The sequence below is a fragment of the Nicotiana tomentosiformis genome, chromosome 10 (genome assembly GCF_000390325.3).
Source record: "Nicotiana tomentosiformis chromosome 10, ASM39032v3, whole genome shotgun sequence".
Taxonomy (NCBI): Eukaryota; Viridiplantae; Streptophyta; class Magnoliopsida; order Solanales; family Solanaceae; genus Nicotiana; species Nicotiana tomentosiformis.
This window is the reverse complement of record NC_090821.1, coordinates 74,744,571-74,765,880: the sequence shown is the minus strand read 5'-3', so window position 1 is coordinate 74,765,880 and position 21,310 is coordinate 74,744,571. Positions and strand designations below refer to the sequence as shown.

At 36.4% G+C, this 21,310-nt stretch overlaps 1 protein-coding gene across 1 annotated transcript; it reads right to left on the bottom strand.

Annotated features, from left to right (window-relative positions):
- Positions 1-928: 928 nt before the first annotated feature.
- LOC104116977 (cysteine--tRNA ligase 2, cytoplasmic) lies at positions 929-6,775 on the bottom strand. The gene is made up of 9 exons (XM_009627943.4): positions 6,453-6,775; positions 4,795-4,858; positions 4,441-4,602; positions 3,513-3,683; positions 3,160-3,441; positions 2,956-3,081; positions 2,315-2,539; positions 2,112-2,228; positions 929-1,756 (listed from the first exon to the last, which is right to left on the bottom strand). The coding sequence occupies exons 1-9, from the start codon at positions 6,623-6,625 to the stop codon at positions 1,406-1,408; spliced, it is 1,671 nt and encodes a 556-aa protein (XP_009626238.1). The 5' UTR covers positions 6,626-6,775; the 3' UTR covers positions 929-1,405.
- Positions 6,776-21,310: the final 14,535 nt, after the last annotated feature.

Below are 21,310 nucleotides of genomic sequence, written 5' to 3'. Positions count from 1 at the left end.
ATTTATATTTATCAATTAATTTAACTATTATTACAAACTAATGTAATATATATACATATATAATCACGTGTCTTGCATTCGTTTGTTCAGTTTGCACTGAGCGCAAATAAAATATTTATTCCTTAATTTCGTGGTCAAAATTTTTCCTGCTAACATTGTAGAGTGTTTGATTAGCTAGTTCATTTAGCTAAATCTTGCATAATAGTTGGAAAAATGTTAGATAAGAAGAAAAAGAATTACCAGAATATCTGAATGTGCAAGGCAATGAATGGAGTAGTTCAAAAATCTTGATAAATCCTTGTAAATTATTCGGGATGCCCTTGTACTCTTAATGATACATTGTATATCTCTATCATCATGTGCATTATTAACAAGATTATTCTTTTTACCTTTTATTTTGTCATCACAATTTACACTTTACAGCTAACTCTCAATAATTGTGAACTATTTTTCGCATGATGTTTCTATATTATAGTTGTGTAAAAGTATTACACTCTGTTTAATTAAGTGAAACATGTGACATTATTCCTTTATAGAAACATTACATCCCATCCTGTAAATTATTTGTTTAAAAATAATTACGATACCTTTTCTTTATCATGAGAAAGTATTCTACCCTTTTCTAGTTATTACTAGAATTCACTTTAGTTGCATAGGTATTAAGACTTGCATTACAATCAGAATAGTGAACGCAGTATGTTTGTTAATGTAGGAAGGTAGAACAAGTTGCTTCAAGAAGAATTCAGCAGTATTTAGTAAGAAAGATGATAATGTTTACTCAATTAACTAAAAATACATAGATAAACAAAAGCAAATTATGGTATAAATAATGGGCAGTTTCCAAACTGAGTGTCCGACGCATAAATACATACACAAATACACCAGAATCAATTTTCAGATTCATAAAACAATGACAGAAACAATAGACTGGAGCAAAACAATTACAATAAAATAGCAAATACTGGGACCAGTTTATTCAATCAGTAGAGAACAATATCCAAGAATATCTCAAAATGCTGGTGCTATATGTCATGATCATAGTTTTGGTACAACAATGATAAAGTTTACATGTCAATCAGACGACTTAACCTACAGAAAAAATGTAAGCTCCTTTAGCTGCAGGGTTTTAAGGGCAAAGGGTTCAATGTGCAACTAAATGTAACAGAAACCGGGCACTGAGCCTCAGGCCATCTTCCCCTTTTTTTTCTGTAAAAAGAAAGAACCAGGTAAAAAGTTCCTCAGCTCATCTTAGCTACATGCCCAATGCTATAAGTAGTATCATGTATGTCTCATCTATAAACTGTCTAGTTCACAAGTTAATGAGCTCAAATAAGTATGAAGATTACTCCGGAAAAGAATTTCCACTTGAGCCATCAGAGAAGGGCTACTGAGGTGGCACCGCAGGCTATTCTTGTTGAAGTGGTGCAGCGGGCTGTTCTTTTTGTGGTGCTGCAGCAGAAGTTTTTGGTTGAGATGGTGCAACAGGCTGTTCTTTTTGCGCTGCTGCAGCAGACTGCTCTTGTTGAGCTGCTGCAGCAGGCTGCTCTGGTTCAGGTTTTACACAAGGCCTCCAAACTGTTTCTGTCCCTATATCCATTAAAGCAATTCCCTTGGCCACTAAATCACTTCTAATCTGATCACTTCTTGCAAACTCCTTGTTTTTCCTCGCTAGTGTTCTTTCCTCAATTGCATGCAAAATATCTTCCTCCGTCAGTTCAGCTCTTTTCAATGCTCTCTCTTTAAACTGCTGCAAAACCTGCGCAATATAATAAATGAGTTAAATAAGACTCAACATCTGAAATTGTGATATAGTAATAGGAAAATAAAGTATCCTCTATTCCAGTTTGTTTGGGATTGCTTGACTTGAAACAAGTGTACCAACAAAGAAAGACTTTGGACATAAACCAAATATGGTTAGAATACCAAAAGTACCCTTGTACCAAAATATTTATTTTTGTACCGGATGAGGGCTATGGCAAGTCTGACACAATGGGAAATGTAAATGTTAACTAGTTCTAAATAAAGAAAGGTGCTAATCTTTTTTAAAATCGAAGTAAAAGAAAAGAGTGCCAAAATTATTAATACATAGGGAGTACTAATTTTGACAGCACCTCAGCGCAAGTTGAACTAGAGAGCAATCCAAGGACATCCAACACTGCCTTCACTTCTTTCAGGAGCTCAGCTAGGGACAAAACAGCAGATAATTGTTGTTTCTTTTGCTGCTTTTTCTGGAAAGTATCAAAAGACAATGGATTATTTCAATCATATCACAACCGCCATGTGCAGAAGTGAAAAAGGAATGTAGACTTCCCACCTTCAGCATGTTCAAAGAACTATTCATAAGTCTAAGGGCTTCCTGAAGAGCAGCATTTAAGATAGTAGGTGTATGCAAATCATCAGAAAGTTTTGTCTCCAACTCATTACGCAGCTTCTTTATGCATTCTTGGGCCTGAGGGCTAACACGCACCCCCCTTACTTCAGTTTCAGTTTCAGTTCCTTGTTGGAATACTGACAAGGCTTCTTCACAATCATGTAAGGTCTATCAACCACAAAAATAACCCAAATAAATGGCTAAAAAGAAGACAGATGCTAACTACAAATTCTATTTTGGCGAGACAAAGTTTCAAAGTTGCATGAACATTCATCTAATAGGATAAAGATCAGAAATAGATATAAAAGGTTCATACAACCTTTCATTTTTTATTGAACTAGTACATTGCTGAAATCATAAGCCATATTACTCAATTCAGTTATTGAGCATATGAAGTAGCAATAGAACTACAAGCCACTAAAAGCAGCCTGTGAGATATGCTCTTGACTGCAGATATAAAAGGAACAAGTATGGATAGCCAGAAATTAAAGAGACGCCAATTGGAATTGCTTGTATCAGTCATTACGAAGCAAAAATAATTGAACTATGAGGTATTAAAAAGGACATTAAAGATTTTTCCTGACCTGATAAAGGTAGAACACAGATTCTGAAGCAATTTCTATCTGTGATATTGAGTAATTAACAGGAGACCGGTAGTGCATCCCCAACAAGAAGTACCTCAATGCAATGGGATGATACAATCGAGTTACCTACGAAACATGTATGCTATGAGCCAGAGCATTGTAAAAAGAACCACATCAAGACAGTAGCTAATGAGGACATTATACCTCACGTATAGTGAAGAAGTTCCCCAAAGATTTCGACATTTTCTCATCGTCTATGGTTACAAAACCATTATGCATCCAGTAGCTAATGTTACTCTCCCGGCAAGCAGCGCAACTCTGTGCGATCTCATTTTCATGGTGAGGAAAAGTCAAGTCCATTCCGCCACCATGTATATCGAAGGAATGTGTCAGATATTGCGCACTCATTGCACTGCATTCTATATGCCAACCTGGTCTTCCAGGACCCCAGGGGCTCTCCCAACTTGGTTCACCAGGCTTTGCAGCCTGTAAAGAAATGAAATTGGCATGTAAGGCTAAAACAGTAACTTTGTAGAACAGTAAAGAAAATTTCCCACCTTCCACAAGGCAAAGTCAGCAGCATTTCGCTTTCTTGAATCAACTGCAACGCGTTCTCCGGCTCGATTATCTTCTAATTTTCGTCCAGATAATCGACCATACTCTGGAAAACTATCGACAGAGAAATAAACATCTCCATCAATTGTGTATGCACAGCCATTGGTTATTATCTGCAGGCGAGACCTGAAGATCATTAGCGCATAAACAACACTATCATTTAGTAGAAAGCAGAGCATATCTGGGGAAGAAGAAAAACAGAGATTTTGAACTTTTCTCACATCAAAGACAGAGTTTTACTTCTCCTGACCGCATTTTTCATCCGTTCGACATATACATTTTCTCTCATTATATACAAGAACAAATACTCCAGCCTCTCTTTCAGTATAAAGTAAACATTCTCGGAATGAAGTTCTTAGCCTTTTTTTTCAAAAGCAGCAATAATGAAGAAACAAATTTGCATTACAGAACAAGATCAGTATTCATGTTTTTTGCTATTGTTTAGATCAGTATTCATGTTGTTAAACTTCAGAGTAGGAGAAATCACATATAACGTCAAATAAGCATCGCGAGATGAATCCCAACTAGCAAAATGGCATTCATGGTTTTCAAGAGTATTCAGATAACATTTCTATCCAAATATGGAGTCTATCACAACCTCTGTCCGGCAAAAAGATAATAGAGAAAAGAGTGCATCAGAAAAATGCAATAGCAGCTTTAATAGAACAGAAGAACATATGGAAAAAGCATCAGGCGTTACATCTCTATGGAGATACAGATTCTACTTCCGACAACATCACCAAACCCTGTCCCTTCTCAAGTGAGATTCCTACTTAATTTTGTTATTACAGGGAGAAATGGGAGGGAGCATATCAATAAGCTTTTAATTGTCAGAACAGGGTGTGGAAGAGATTATTTAGACGTGAGAACCTTAGCTATCATTTCCTTGATCTGCTCCATATGGTCAGTAACACGAGGCTGATGAGTCGGTAGGAGGCACTGGAGATCATCCATGTCTTTTAGAAATTCTTGGCAGAATCGACCACTCAAAGCAATTGGGTCTTCTCCAGTCTCATTAGCGCGCTTAATTATCTGGAAAGAACAGACTGTTATGCATCTGAAGTATTATATAAAGTGAGCTAACTGATATTGCCAAGTTTATCATAAAATAAAAATAAGAAGGTCTAGAATAAATTGTTTCCTTTTCTTAGGTCAAGAAATTCCTTTTATCTTGGGAGAGAGGACGAAAAAGAGACCTACTCCCCAAATAAAAGTGAATCTCACCTTGTCATCTACATCGGTGAAATTGCGCACATACACAACATCGTATCCCAAGTATTTCAGATATCTGCAAATTCCAAATTATGGAAATTTCCATCAGACTGTCAGTATTTTGAAATAAAGACAATCAGACTACTAAAAGAACTAATATAAATGCACCAACATTGAGCCATAGCAAAACACAGGATAGATAAGAAAAGTTCCACAATAATCGAAACACATACAAGTTAAAAAAAAAACACTTCATGAGTTCTTTTCTTTCTTTTTTTTCTTTTCTCCTTTTTGTAGGCAAGTAAAGCTCTTTTTGGTCCCCATATTCAATGACTTCAAGAAGCTGCTAAGTCCAAGTTAATCCGGTAAACAGGTGAAAAATTGCACCAGCCACATATAGCACGTTACAAAAGGCACAAACTTATTCTATAGAAAATGCAATACAATACATTACCAACCACCGGTACCTTCTACCTCCCACCAGCACTGCTGGATAACTCTGCCCACCAAGGCTTAGGCAGATAAGATGAAATCACCTAGTGTTTTTGCCTCCGCTGGATTTACAGCTGAGACCTCATTGTTCTCCTCCCCCAAATTCCAGAATAGTTCCAATTAGATCCCCTAGGTTCCCCTCAATGAGACGATGTTTTACTCAAACAGCCTCTCTATCCTCACAAGGTAGGGGTAAGGTCTGCGTAAACACTACCATCCCCAGACCCCACGGTGTGGGATAATATTGGGTATGTTGTTGTTGGTGTTGTTCCTACTAAATTACCAATCATGATTCTCAATCAACCAACTTCCCCTACTTCTTTCACTCACATACAACAAACAAAATCAAACTTTCCAGTTCTATTCAAACCAGTTATTTCACAACAACTCCAATTAGATCCCCCAAATTCCACTAAACGAACACTCAGTGATTTCTTTCTCCCATCTGCATAAGCCTTAGCGGACAAAGTTACCCGGTTCCTGTGCTGATAGGCACCAACTACCTGGTGTAATAGTCGAGGTACGTGCAAGCTGACCCTTACACCACCGTCATGAATAAAAACAAAATTCTTCTAAATGCAACTGTTTTACTCAGACTTCCGATTTTCCTAGATCTCCAATCATGTTTTTCTATCAATCACTTTCCCTGTGTACTGCCTAAGCCTTGAGGGGGGCAAAGTTACTCGATTCCTGTGTTGATAGGTAACAGGTACCCGGTGGAATAATTGAGGTGCACACAAGCTAGCCCGGACACCACCGTCATAAATAAAAACAAATTTCTCCTAAATGCAACTGTTTTACTCAGACTTCTAATTCTCCTAAATCTCCAATCATGTTTTTCTATCAATCAACTTCCCCTGCGTACTCAGTTCCTGTTCTGATAGGTAGCAAGTATCCGGTGGAATAGTCGATGTACGCACAAGCTGGCCCGAACACCACCGTCATAAATAAAAACAAAATTCTCCTAAATGCAAGTGTTTACTTCCGATTTTCTAAATCTCAAATCATGTTTCTCTATCAATCAACTTTCCCTACGAACTAATTTCAGCACAATTTTACACCAAACACAACTCAGCAACAAATCAACAAGTCAAAAATTACAAACAACTCTAATGAAACAAAAATATAAATATCCAATTAATACATTAAAATTGAAAGAAATTTGAATTAAATTTGACCTGTAGAGGACGTCAAAGGCGACATAAGCTCGAGCATGGCCGATATGACTGAAATCATAACTGGTAACGCCGCAAACGTACAATTTCACCTTACCTGGTTCCTTCGGTATGAAAACCTCCTTTTGTTTCGTCATTGTGTTATAGACCTGAAATTCAATCTTCTCGTTCACCATTTTTAAAGGAATTTCTCCGATCGACAGGAACGGAAAATCGATTTTCTCCTCGTAGTACAAAAACCCTAATTCTGGCCGCTCAAATGTGCGTACCAAGGTAAAAGAGAGATATCCGAGGAAGCGTTATTTTTATTTCCCTTTCTACCGCTTTTCTCTTTTGTACTTTTTGTTTAAATAAGTAGTTATGTTTGGAAAAAAGTAGTTATATTTGATTACCATATTTTTATTTGGAAAGTAAAAAAGGTTTGGTATATATTTGTTAAAAGATTACATCAATAATGAGCAAAACTAAATTAAGAGATACAAAATAGGAAATAATAATATAAAATTATGTTAATCAGATTGTTAGTATTAATAAAAGAGTGTTATTCTTAAGTGAAACTGTAATTGTTTTTAGTTTTACACTATATACGGTACTAGTCTACTTTGGAATTCAATTAATTCGAATTTGTGCACTCCCTCTTAAATATAAATCACCCAATTATTAAATAATTTAAGCGTTTAATCATATTTAATGCAATTATTTTTGCTTTAAGTTAAAGGAAAAAAGTAAGATGGCCCGACTTGTAAGTTGCTTGTATTATTACTTTTAGCTCGCGCCAAAAATTATTTATATTTAGTAGCCCGAAAAGTGTATTAAATTTGTATAATTTTTATATATAACATACAGAATGTATATTGTTTGTATATATATATATATATATATATATATATATATATATATATATATATATACAAACAATATACATTTTTTTGGCTTTTATTTTGAAAATGGTTATGCGGTGTCATTTTCCCGTGGAAATTTCAGCTGAACCGATAATTAGACTCGAAAAAATATTATCAAGTTATCAATGTAGCGGTTCCACGGCTAACTTTGTAAGTATAATTATCTATTTTTTTCGTTGTCCGAAGTACAAAATAAGCGAGCAGCAGAGATAATGATATAAAACTTCTGCAAGGACCAAATTTTTTTTATATTTTATCTATTTGTAATATTATTATCAAGTATTTGTAAATCTATTGAGGAATTTTTATTTTAATTATTTGTCAAACTTTTAGATATATTAGACTTATTTGTTATAAAATAAAGACTGTAAAGTAAAGACAAGTATAGAGAGAAACTGATATATTATTCAAACTTCAAACTTATGTACATAATGAACTGAATTCTCCTCTATTTATAGAAGAAAGGAAGCTGTTGTGTAAGCTGCTACTGCAAGCTGCTGTGTAAGCTGCTACTGCAAGCTGCTTGTAAGCTGCTGTGTAAGCTGCTGTATAAGCTGCTTGTAAGCTGCTGCTCTAAACTGTTGTGCCAGATATAGATAATCTTCTATCATGGGTAATATTTATTCATAACGGAGTACCGAAAGGATAAGCTTCTTCATGAGGCTTATTTCCCAATAGAGTACTAAATAGATAAATATATTTATGGCGGAGTCTTATATGGATAAAATTCTTCAGGAAGCTTATTTACAACAGAGTACTAAATGAACATCCATAATATAATATATTCATAACACTCCCCCTTGGATGTTCATTAAAAGATAATGTGTCTCGTTAAAACCTTACTAGGAAAAACCCCGTGGGAAAAAATCCTAGTGAAGGAAAAAGAGTACACATATTTAGTAATATGCATTGCTAGCTGCCTTATTAAAAACTTTATAAGGAAAACCCTGTGGGAAAAAACCTTAATAAGGAAAAAAGAGTACATCGCGTATTTTACTCCCCCTGATGAAAACCTTGTTTCATATATTTAAGTCTCCGCATTCCAATCTTGTATACCATCTTCTCAAAAGTTAAAGTTGGTAAAGATTTGGTGAATAAATCTGCCGGATTGTCACTTGAACGGATTTGTTGCACATCAATGTCACCATTTTTCTGAAGATCGTGTGTGTAGAATAATTTTGGTGAAATGTGCTTCGTTCTATCTCCTTTTATAAATCCTCCCTTCAATTGGGCTATGCATGCAGCATTGTCTTCGTATAAAATTGTGGGTCTTTTCTCACATTCCAAATTATATTTTTCTCGAATAAAATGAATTATTGATCTCAACCATATGCATTCCCTACTTGCTTCATGAATGGCTATTATTTCAGCATGATTTGAAGAAGTAGCAACAATAGATTATTTTGTGGAGCGCCATGATATGATAGTACCTCCACATGTAAACACGTACCCGGTTTGAGATCTAGCTTTAAGGGGATCAAATAAATAACCTGCATTTGTATAACCAACAAGATCTGCACTATCTTTGTTAGCATAAAACAAACCCATATCAAGAGTTCCCTTTAAATATCGCAATATATGCTTAATCCCGTTCCAATGTCTCCGTGTAGGAGAAGAGCTATATCTTGCTAGTAAATTAACAGAAAATACTATGTCAGGCCTTGTAGCATTAGCAAGATACATAAGTGCACCAATTGCACTGAGATAGGGTGTTTCAGGACCCAGGAGTTCCTCATCCTCTTCTGGAGGTCGGAACGGGTCCTTATTCACTTCAAGTGATCGAACAACCATTGATGTCTCAATGGGTGCGCTTTGTCCATGTAAAAGCGTTTTAAGACCCTTTCTGTATAGGCTGATTGATGCATAAAGATCCGATTTGCTAAATATTCAATTTGCAGTCCAAGACAAAGTTTTGTCTTTCCAAGATCTTTCATCTCAAATTCTTTCTTAAGATATTTAATTGCCTTTTGGAGCTCTTCTGGAGTTCCAACAAGATTTATGTCATCAACATAAATAGCAAGTATAACAAATTCTAATGCCATTTTCTTTATAAAAATATATAGACAAATAACATCATTTATGTAACCCTCTTTCAACAAATATTCACTGAGGCGATTATACCACATGCACCCAGATTGTTTTAAACCATACAAAGATCTTTGTAATCTGATTGAGTACATTTCCCGAGATTTTGAATATGCTTCAGGCATTTTAAATCCTTCAGAAATTTTCATGTAAATCTAATTATCAAGTGACCCGTACAGATAAGCTGTAACCACATCCATCATATGTATTTCAAGTCTTTCACGTAAGGCTAAACTGATGAGATATCGAAATGTTATGGCATCCATAACGGGTGAATATGTTTCTTCATAATCGACTCCAGGTCGTTGTGAGAATCCGTGTCCGACAAGACGAGCTTTGTATCTTTCAACTTCATTTTGCTCATTCCTTTTTCACACAAAAACCCATTTATGACTAACTGGTTTTATACCAGTAGGTGTTTGGACTATTGGTCCAAAGACCTCTCTTTTAGCAAGTGCGTTCAATTCTGATTGAATTGCCCCTTGCCATTTTGGCCAATCAGATCTTTGTTGATATTCTTCGACAGATCGGGGTTCAAAATCCTCACTATCTTGCATAATATTAAGTGCAACATTATATACAAAAATATTATCCACCACTATTTCAGATCGATTTAAATTAATCCCATCACCAGTAGAACTTATTAAAAGTTCTTCGCTCACTTGAGTCTCGGGTTTATTGATTTCTTCAGGAATCTCATAACTAATCAGATCTTGGGTCTCTTCAGGAGATCTCTTCATAATATCATTTTGATCATTTGTCGATTTTCTTTTTCTAGGATTTCGATCCTTAGAACCCATAGGCCTACCACGCTTCAGGCGTGCTTTAGGTTCACTAGCTCTCATGCTAATAGATGGTCTTGCTGGGACATTAATTCGGATAGGTACATTCTCTGCAGGGATATGCGACTTAGTTATCCTTTTCAAATCAGTAAATGCGTCTGGCATTTGATTTGCTATATTCTGAAAATGGATAATCTTCTAGACCTCCTGATTACATATAGCGGTACGTGGATCAAAGTGAGATAATGATGAAACTTTCCACATAATTTCTCTTTTGATTTCCTTTTTCTCTCCCCCTAATTGTGGTAAATTTGTTTCATCAAATCGACAATCTGCAAATCGAGCAGTAAATAAATCTCCCGTCAATGGTTCAAGATAGCGAATAATAGAGGGTGATTCAAACCCAATATATATTCCTAACCTTCTTTGGGGGCCCATCTTACTGCGTTGTGGTGGTGCTACTGGCACATATACAGCACATCCAAAAATTCGTAGATGGGCAATATTTGGTTCATGACCAAAAACTAATTGTGACGGAGAATATTTATTATAATGTGTTGGTCTGAGACGGATAAGTGATATTGCGTGCAAGATAGCATGACCCCAAACAATAGTGGGCAATTTTGTTTTCATAAGTAGTGGTTTTGCTATCAATTGCAGTCGTTTAATAAATGACTCTGCAAGGCCATTTTGAGAATGAACATAAGCTACCGGATATTCAACTTTTATCCCAACTGATAGACAGCAATCATCAAAAACTTGAGATGAGAATTCTCCAGCATTATCAAGGCGAATAGCCTTTATAGGATAATCTGGGAATTGTGCCCTTAATCGAATTATTTGGGCTAATAACTTTGCAAACGCCAGGTTGCGAGATGATAATAGGCACACATGAGACCATCTTGAAGATGCATCTATTAGGACCATAAAATATCTAAACAACCCACTTGGTGGGTGAATAGGTCCACATATATCCCCATGTATACGTTCTAAGAAGGTAGGGGACTCAATGCCAACCTTCATTGGTGATGGTCTAGTGATCATTTTGCCTTGATAACAAGCATCACAAGAAAATTCATTATTTGTAAGAATCTTCAGGTTCTTTAATGGATGCCCACTCGAATTTTCAGTAATTCGTCTCATCATTATTGATCCAGGATGGCCCAAACAGCCATGCCAAAGTACAAAAGTATTTGAATCAGTAAACTTCTGATTTATGATAGAGTGTGCTTCAACTGTACTAATCTTTGAATAATATAAGCCAAAAGATAAAGTTGGTAACTTTTCTACAATGCATTTCTGGCCAGAAATATTTTTTGTAATACAAAGATATTCCACATTCATTTCATCTATTGTCTCAACATGATACCCATTTCGGCGGATATCTATAAAACTCAACAAGTTTATTCGGGACTTGGAGGAGTACAATGCATTGTCGATAATAAGTTTTGTTCCCTTAGACAGAAATACAATAGCTCTTTCGGAGCCTTCAATCAAACTTATATTACCAGAAATTGTAGAAACATTTGCTTTTTCCTTATGCAAATAAGAAAAGTATTTCTGATCTTTGAATATGACATGAGTTGTTCCACTATCAACTACACAAATATCTTCATGATTGGTCTTTGATCCAAACATAATTTGAGGATTATCCATATTCTTCAAAATGACATAAACAAAATAAATATGATAGTAAACATTATAACTTTTATTTATGTACAACAATTACATAACTATACTATCTACTACAAATAACAAAAATTAAAATATTTACATCTCTACAGATTCACTACCGATCACATGACTTGTTTCTCCTTCTGGGAGTGCAAAGTAATCAGCTACATCCAAATGCATGAAGTCTAAATTATCTTCAGAAATAAAATTTGCTTCAGCATTTTTCTCTGTCTTCTTCAGGGAAGCTTGATATAGCTCAACCAGGTGCTTTGGCGTATGGCATGTACGTGACCAGTGCCTTTTTCCTCCACATCTATAGCATGCATTTTCTGGCTTTGCTGCTTGCACCGCTTCATGCTTTTGTTCCTTCCTTTTCCACTGCTGGTGGTGAGGAGGGTTCTTTGGTGCATTATTATTACCACGATTAGAGTTTCCTCCCCGACCACGGCCATGACCACGACTGGGGCCACGTCCTCTTCCACGTTTAGATTGGTGGAAGTTCGTCTCATTCACTTCAGGGAATGGACAAGAACCAGTAGGTCGGCTTTCATGATTTTTCATTAATAGCCCATTATGTTGCTCGGCTACAAGAAGATGTGAGATAAGTTCAGAATACTTTTTGAATCTCATCTCTCGATATTGCTGCTGCAGGAGCATATTCGAGGCATGAAAAGTGGTGAAAGTTTTCTCCAACATATCATGATCAGTAATATTATCACCACATAGTTTCAATTGGGAAATAGTTCTGAACATAGCAGAATTATACTCACTGATAGATTTAAAATCTTGTAGCCTTAGATGAGTCAAATCATAACGTGCCTGTGGAAGAACGACCATCTTCAGGTGGTCATATCTATCTTTCAAATTACTCCACAATATGATTGGATCTTTAACAGTAAGATATTCCATTTTCAGGCCCTCATCAAGGTGATGGCGTAGGAATATCATTGCTTTGGCACGGTCTTGGTTTGATGCCTGATTTTTTATCTTTGATGGTGTCTGCCAGACCCATCGCATCAAGATGAATTTCGGCATCAAGCACCCAAGACATGTAGCTTTTGCCCGATATATCCAGGGCTACAAACTCAAGTTTAGAAAGATTTGACATTATTTAGAAAAAGAAAGTTCGTACCTCTAATACTTTCAAAGTATTTTCTCGAGATGGCAGAGTCTCGTGCTGATAACGTGTTATAAAATAAAGACTGTAAAGTAAAGACAAGTATATAGAGAAACTGATATATTATTCAAACTTCAAACTTATGTACATAATGAACTGAATTCTCCTCTATTTATAGAAGAAAGGAAGCTGCTGTGTAAGCTGCTACTGCAAGCTGCTGTGTAAGCTGCTACTGCAAGCTGCTTGTAAGCTGCTGTGTAAGCTGCTGCTCTAAACTGTTGTGCCAGATATAGATAATCTTCTATCATGGGTAATATTTATCCATAACGGAGTACCGAAAGGATAAGCTTCTTCAGGAGGCTTATTTCCAATAGAGTACTAAATAGATAAATGTATTTATGGCGGAGTCTCATATGGATAAACTTCTTCAGGAATCTTATTTACAACGGAGTACTAAATGAACATCCATAATATAATATATTCATAACATTATTCAATTTTATGACAGGCTTGAATGTAGTTTGTGGCACAGAAGAAATCGTTCTATTGAGAAATCAATAGAAAAGACAGTTTATCTATTGGATTCTCAATTAGCTGAGTAGAAATAGAATTATCTCGGTGGTCGGATGAAATCATTTCTTTTTTTTGTGCCCGTCTGATTCGGTGTTGTCTTCCCACTTTGCTATGAAATCAGAAGTCTTGTATGTAGGGTGGCAAACTGGCGGGTCGGGTCAAAACGAATAATGCAAAAAATGGGTAAATTATCTGATCCGACCCATATTTAATACGGATAAAAACGGGTTAACTGGCGGATAATATGGATATTCATATTTAATATGAATATCCATATTATCAATGGCTTCTTGAATATGATCATTTTTTGGGGAATTCCAAGTCTCTCACACTTGAGGAACCCCCAATTTGAGATTTTATAAATATAAAAGTTAAACCCATTAGTTATCCACTTGGTTATCCATTTTCTAAGTGGATAATATGGTTCTTATCCATATTTGACTCGTTTTTAAAAAGTCCATTATCCAACCCATTTTTTAATAGATAATATGGGTGGATAACTATTTTCTTTTAACCATTTTGCCACCACTACTTGTATGTTTGTGTTTTTACATAGACTTATCTTTGTCTCTAAGCAATTCTGTCAATGTTTTGCATATCAAGGGTTGCATTAGACTTCTAACGATGCTGTCATTTTGTTTTATAACGGTGGTGTCCGGACAAGCTTGGGCACAACTCGGCTTATTCTATGGGTACATGCTACCTCCCACCACTACATTATGATGCTTCCATATTTAAGAAGTTTCACTTGAGCATCTTATTTCCTTTAAAGACTTTTTTGCTTCTCTTTCATATCCCTCCTCACACCGGGTGTGGTTCATTTCATTTTGACATTTATCATATTTCACTTCACAAAGTTTTGCTGTAACTCTTCCCAGTCCTCAATATCTCCTTGTACTTGTCTACAATTTGGGTTCTGAAATCGTGGATGTGGTTGGCAGGGTAGCTTGTAGGAGCTCTGACTTTATGTTTTTGTACATATTCTAAATTCAACCATAATAGGTTCTGATCAATAAGGTCTTTAGTCATTCAATATGAGTCAGTGTCAAATTTTGTACAACTACAAATGTTCACCATTAGAATGCGTAGTTTTAAGAGTTCAAATGCATTGACGTTTGGCTTAATTAACTAACTAAAAACATGTTATTTCTAACAACTTAAGCTTTTAGATAAAATGGTCACACCAACATGGTATCATAATAGACATAAGTCATGGGTTCGAGTCTTACCATTACTTATTATAGGAAGAATATCCACGTGCTTGGTGTTGGAAATAACCCCCCGCAGAAATAATATTCACGGTAATAACAGCGGAATAATAACGCAGTGCTGAGATACGGTGATCAAGAATAAAAAAGAACAACAAGGATACAAAGATTTTAACGTGAAAAACCCTTCTTAATAAGGGAAAAACCACGAGCCCGAGAGGAACAAAGTAATCCACTATAATGAGGAATTTTATACTCCATAGTCCCGAGTATATACTGCAGGAACTACTATACACTCAAAAGAAATATCCTCTTTTGAGATTCTCACCTCACTACAATATCGCTCACACTCTCTATTTTTTCTCACATACTACACCGCGTGTGAATACCTTACACTGCTCTCTATGCTCTCGATGTGATAAAATAAGAGCCGAAACTCTCCTTTTATAGTGTTGAGCGCCCAATCTTCCACCAATCAAAACGATTGGTTATTGCACTTTGTCTGACGCCTACTATTTTTGACAATTTGCAGATTTGCAAATCAAAGAAGTCATGATGGAATCTGACACTTTTCCTTCCTTTTCGTTTTTTTTATTTATAGGGATGGACCCTACAAATCTCCCCCTCCAGACTCATTCACATGAAAGAGGTAATATCAGACTTCTAGCTTGAGTGCATGTCGACAAGCTCTTTGCACAATTCAAACTTGTCTCATGGTACCACCTTGGTCAGCATATCTGTGGGATTCTCACTAGTAGAAATCTTCAAGACTTTTAGAGATTCATTCTCTACCATTTCTCGAATCCAATGATATCTCACATCGATATGTTTGGTCCTTGCATAGTACATGGAGTTCTTGCTAAGGTCTATTGCACTTTGGCTGTTACAATAGACAACATACTCCTTTTGAGGCAATCCAAGCTCTTGAAGAAACCGTTTCAACCATATCATCTCATTGCCAGCTTTAGTAGCAGCAATATACTCTACTCCAGTTGTAGAGAGTACGACAAACTTCTGCAACCTCGACTGCCATGATATAGCTCCCCATGAATGTAAACAAATATCTGGTAGTGGATTTTCTGTTATCAATGTCACCTGTCATATCAGCAACTGTATAGCCCTTCAAGATCAGATCCTCCAAAGCACAAACAATCTCCTGCGGTACCTCTCAGGTACTTGAGTATCCACTTGACTACTTCCCAGTATTTTTTTCCAAGATTTCCAAGAAACCTACTGATAATACCAACTGTGTGAGCAATATCAGGTATAGTGCATACCATTGAATATATCAAACTTCCGACGGCAGAGGAATAAGGAACTTTGGTCATGCTCTCCTTTTCCTCCATTGTTGTAGGACACACCTTCTTGCTTAACTTAAGATGACTAGCAAGAGGTGTGCTGACTGGCTTAGCATTCTTCATGCTGAAGCGTTCCAGTACACATTCAATATACTTCTCTTGAGACAGCCACAACTTTCTGCTTGTTCTCTCTCGAACTATCTTCATGCCCAGAATTTGTTGTGATGGGCCCAAGTTCTTCATATTAAATGACTTGGACAAATCTCCCTTCAACTTTGCGATCAACTCCTTGTCTTTTTCTACAATTAACATGCCATCCACATACAACAACAAAATAATAAAATTGTTGTTAGAAAATCTTTTGAAGTACACACATGGATCAGAATGTGTCTTTGTGTAAGTTTGACTTTTCATGAATGAGTCAAACTTCTTGTACTAGTGCCTTGGTGCCTGCTTCAACCGATAAAGACTCTTATTCAGTTTGCCCACTATGTGTTTCCTTCCAGCTACTTCAAATCCTTTTGGCTGCTCCATATAGATCTCCTCTTCTAAATCTCCGTGAAGAAATATAGTTTTCATGTCCAGCTGCTCCACTTCAAGATCTAGGCTAGCTGTTAAGCTCAAGATTGTTCGAATAGAAGTCATTTTGATAACATGTGAGAAAATTTCGTCAAAATCAATACATTTCTTCTGTTCGAAGCCTTTTACCACTAATCGAACTTACCAGCTTGGCATTTTCCATCTTTCTTGAGTTTAAACACTCATTTGCATTTGAGTGGTTTTTTACCCATTGGAAGTTCAACCAGCTTGTACGTGCTATTTTTTTGCAGAAATTCCATCTCTTCTTTTATGGCTTTCATCCACTGGTTCTGTTCTGGATGGGACAACACCTCTTTAAGACTTTCTGGCTCCCCTTCATCACTGATGAGGACATACTCTATGGATGGGTACTTGCATGAATCTACCATTGGCCTATCTGATCTCCTTAGAGGTTGAGGTTGTTCTTCTTCCTCAGTGGGGTACTCTACTTGCTCGACATCATCATCAAGTTGCTCCCCCTGCTCAATAACCTCACCAGGTTGCTCCCCCCGCCCGGCAACCTCGTCGATCCTACTTTCTGCACTTGTGGGATTGTTAGAAGTAGAAGGAATAGTAACAAGGTTAGGGATTATACGATTCTTAGCCTTCTCTGACTGATCGTCTATAGCTCAAACTTCACTTTCTCGGAAGATTATATCTCTGCTTCTAATGACCTTCTTCTTTACAGGATCCCACAATTTGTACCCAAATTCTTCATCTCAATATCCGGTGAATATGCAGGGAACGGATTTATCATCCAGCTTTGTTCTCTGCTCCTTTGGTACATGTGCAAAAGCTTTGTAATCGAACACCTTTAGATATGAGTAGGACACCTCCTTGTTGGTCCAAACTCTCTCTGGGATGTCAAACTCCAATGAAACTGATGGACTCCTATTGATCAGGTAACAGGCTATCTGAACTACTTCACCCCAGAATGACTTAAGCAGTTTAGCCATTCTGAGCACGCTTCTCACCTTCTCAACAATGGTGCGATTCATTCTCTCAGCTACACCAATGTGTTGCGGGGTTCCAGAAACTGTTTTTTCATTTCTTATCCCATGGTTCGAACAATACTCTTCAAATTCCCTCGAAGCGTACTCACATTCATTGTCACTTCAGAGACGCTTTAGCTCTTGGCCTGTCTCCCTTTCCACCAGAGAATAAAACTTATGGAAAACATGAAACACCTGATCTTTGGTTTTTATAATATAAACCCATAATTTTCGTGAAGCATCATCAATAAAAGTAACATAATATTTGTTACCGCCCATCGATTCAATTTTTATTGGACTGCAAATATCAGAATATACCAAATCAAATATATTCAATTTTCTTTCAGAAGATGTCTGAAATGAGACTCTATTTTGCTTACCAAATAAACAATAGTCACAAGGTTTTACCAATGTAACTTTGGCATAAGAAATGAGTGATTTCCTGTCAAGAATCTGCAATCCCTTCTCGCTCGTATGACTCATTATTTTGTGCTACAAATCTGCAGAAATCTCATCTTGTGCCGCGCTCAATTCACCTTTGCATATTTCTGCATTTGTCCTGTACAACGTGCCATGAGAAACTCCCGTTGCAATCACCAATGATCCGTGGTGAGTCTCCACTTTTGATTTGCAAAATAGTTTTCGTATACATCTCGAGATCAAGTTCATACGCAAATCAGGTATATGCCACACGTCCTTTAGAACCAATGTGCATCCGACATTTGTCTTGATACAAATGTCACCGATCCTCACAATCTTTGAGTAACGCGTGTTACCCATTCTCACAGTTCCAAAATCACCTGCTACATATCTGCAAAAAATTTCTCTTACCGGTGTGGTACGGTAAGATGATGTTGTATCAACCACCCATTCCGACTCTTGAACTGCCAAGTGCATGCATTCTTCTTCCTCATTTATAAAGAGGACAACATTATTATTATTTTGCATCGTGGCGGTTATGTTGTCATCATTCTTTTGGCCACTGCTTTCACCTTTGCCCTTTCTTAGATTTGGGCAATCTCTTTTGAAGTGGCCCGGTTGATCGCAATTGTATCAATTTATGGCTTTTGATTTGGATTGGTTCTTGGACTTCCCACGACCTCCGGATCTACCATAGTTGTTTGAACTTCTTTGGTAACTCCTGCCTCTACCTTCTGTGATGAGAGTCTGTCCTTGATTTTTAGGCTTCTTTCTCATCTTCTCATTGAGTAGAAGAGCCGATGTGACGTCTTTCAACTCATGGTAGTCTTACCGCGCAGGATGGTTATTGCCAAATTATCGTACGAAAATGGCAATGAGTTCAATAGCAAGATGGCTTTATCTTCTTCCTCGATTTTCACTCCGAGGTTGGCGAGTTGTGTGATTAGTCCGTTAAACATATTTAAATGTGACAAAAAATCCGTACTTTCACCCATGTGTAGGGCGTATAGCTGCTTCTTCAGGTACAATTTATTTGTTAGCGTTTTGGACATGTATAGGCTTTTCAACCTTGTCCAAATTCCACATGCGGTGTATTCAACAATGATGTTATTTACCACATCATTTGATAAGTGCAACCTGATTGCACTAGCAGACCTTTCATCCAAGTCAGCACAATCCTCACCTTTCATGATATTGGGCTTTTTGGCATCAGCATCTAGTACCTTGTGTAATCCTTGTTGGATGAGTAGATCCTTCATCCTTCTTTGCCATGTTGAGAAATCACTATCTCTGTTAAATTTTGCTACCTCGTACTTTACTCCAGATATTTTTTTTTCCATCGAGTATAGAACTACCGAGAATAAATAGTATTTTTATGAACGAGCAGAACCTGTGCTCTAATACCAGTTGTTAGAAATAAACCCTCAACAGAAATAATATTCACAGTAATAACAACAGAATAATAATGTAGTGCCGAGATACGACGATCAAGAATAAAAAAGAACAACAAGGACACAAAGATTTTAACGTGAAAAATCCTTCTTAATGTGAGCACCTAATTTTTTTTACCATATTTAGATTTTTTATCACTTTTAATATTTAAATAGTTTTTAAGTTTAATCTTGATATTTTAGCTTTTGTTCCACCTTTTTATAGGTTTTATTTGAGAAAATTAAAAATTACAAAAAGAGTTACATTTTTAGAGTATTAGTTTTATTTTTCATTTACAAAGAAAGAAAAGTTTCCAAAAAATATAGTTTTATCTAGTTTTAGTGTAATTTTTAAGTTATAGGCTTTCAATAAATAAATATTGAGTATGTAGTACTTTTATCTTGCTATTTCTAATTTAGTAGGAATAGATTCTATTTTTTTTTATCCTTTAAAATAAAATTAAAAAACATTGAGAACCAATGGAAAATTACCACCTAGGATAACTAATTTGATTCCATTACCCACCATACTCACTATCACATAGACGCATACTCACCGGTACACATTCACGTGACCTCACCTTCCCAACACCTCATTCATTCTCACCCTTTCTCCCCAAGATACCAACATAATACTTGTACTATATAACACCTAAGAAGACACCTGAAAAGTGGGGAGTAAAAAAAACGAGAAAGAAGAGAAATCCGGAAAAGGAACGAAAAGGGGAGATTCAAGCGCTTCTTTCTTTTTCACCTTAGCAGCAGCTCACGAACCCTTCTTCCCTGTGTGAAAACCAGCTCCTAAATCCAGCCAAAACCCAACTGAAATATACCACCAACCCAGCTTCAAACAGTCCAAAAAGCAATAAAAATGCAGTTGCTTCATGCGACAAAAACGCAGCAGCAGCTGCTTGTTTTCTTCATCCAAAAACCGACCTCAAACCACATGCAAACCATTCGAGAACACAAATCCAATAGCTGGCTTCCATCACTGTTAAAACGCAGTCGAGATTCAAGTTCTAAAGGTCCGTTTAAGTTAGAAGTTTTCTGGTCGAAATCCTGTTCGCGTTTCCGGTTCCGATGCCGTTGTCCGGTTTCAATTTTCTTAGCTCAATGGTCATTGTTATTGTACAAAGTTTGGCTTAGAGTTTCTCTTTGCATTGTTAATAGATTGAAGATGGTTTTTCACCAGTGAAGGTCCGTTTTGTTTTACTTTGTCAATTTTTTAAATGAATAAATGCATCTTCTTTAAATTTGCAGTCCATAACTTGCATAAAACTAGCCTTCCGTTTTTAGTCTATTGATGTTTTAGCGAGAATTTGATAAAGGTCTACTTAGTTGAAGTTTTATTTGGTCTGCTATTTAGAGGGTGTTTCTAACTTTCTGTTGCTATGCTTTACTATAGGTAGATAATTATAGTATTTTAATTTTGACAATATTTACCTATGGCTATAAAATAAGTAAAGGGCTAAATGTGATAAAATTAGTTGTGTTGTAAATAGTTGGTGTCAAAATGAAATGGTCTAGATCTGGAACTTAGCACAAAAGGCCTTCAATACCATTTTTGGGCCAAGAACGACCCTGCCTAGGCCCACTTGTCTCACTTCAGTTTTGCCCCTTCTCAATAGCTTTATAAGTCGGGTGAATGACGCAGTTACCCACAAAAATAAAACTATTTACCTTTATCTACCCATTTATTTTTTTACCCATCAAACTAATTACATTTCCTACCCATGTTAGTTTTTGTGGTAAATTTTCTATTTTTTCTCCAATTCTTTTTTATTTCAATGCTTCTTTTACT

Bases quoted from the DNA above. Each gene is read 5' to 3' on its own strand.
- LOC104116977 (XM_009627943.4), bottom strand. From the start codon at position 6,625: ATGGTGAACGAGAAGATTGAATTTCAGGTCTATAACACAATGACGAAA. The intron at 4,603-4,794 runs GTGAGATTCACT...TGTTCTTTCCAG, and splicing joins TCACCGATGTAGATGACAAG to ATAATTAAGCGCGCTAATGA. The intron at 1,757-2,111 runs GTGCTGTCAAAA...TATATTGCGCAG, and splicing joins CTAGTTCAACTTGCGCTGAG to GTTTTGCAGCAGTTTAAAGA.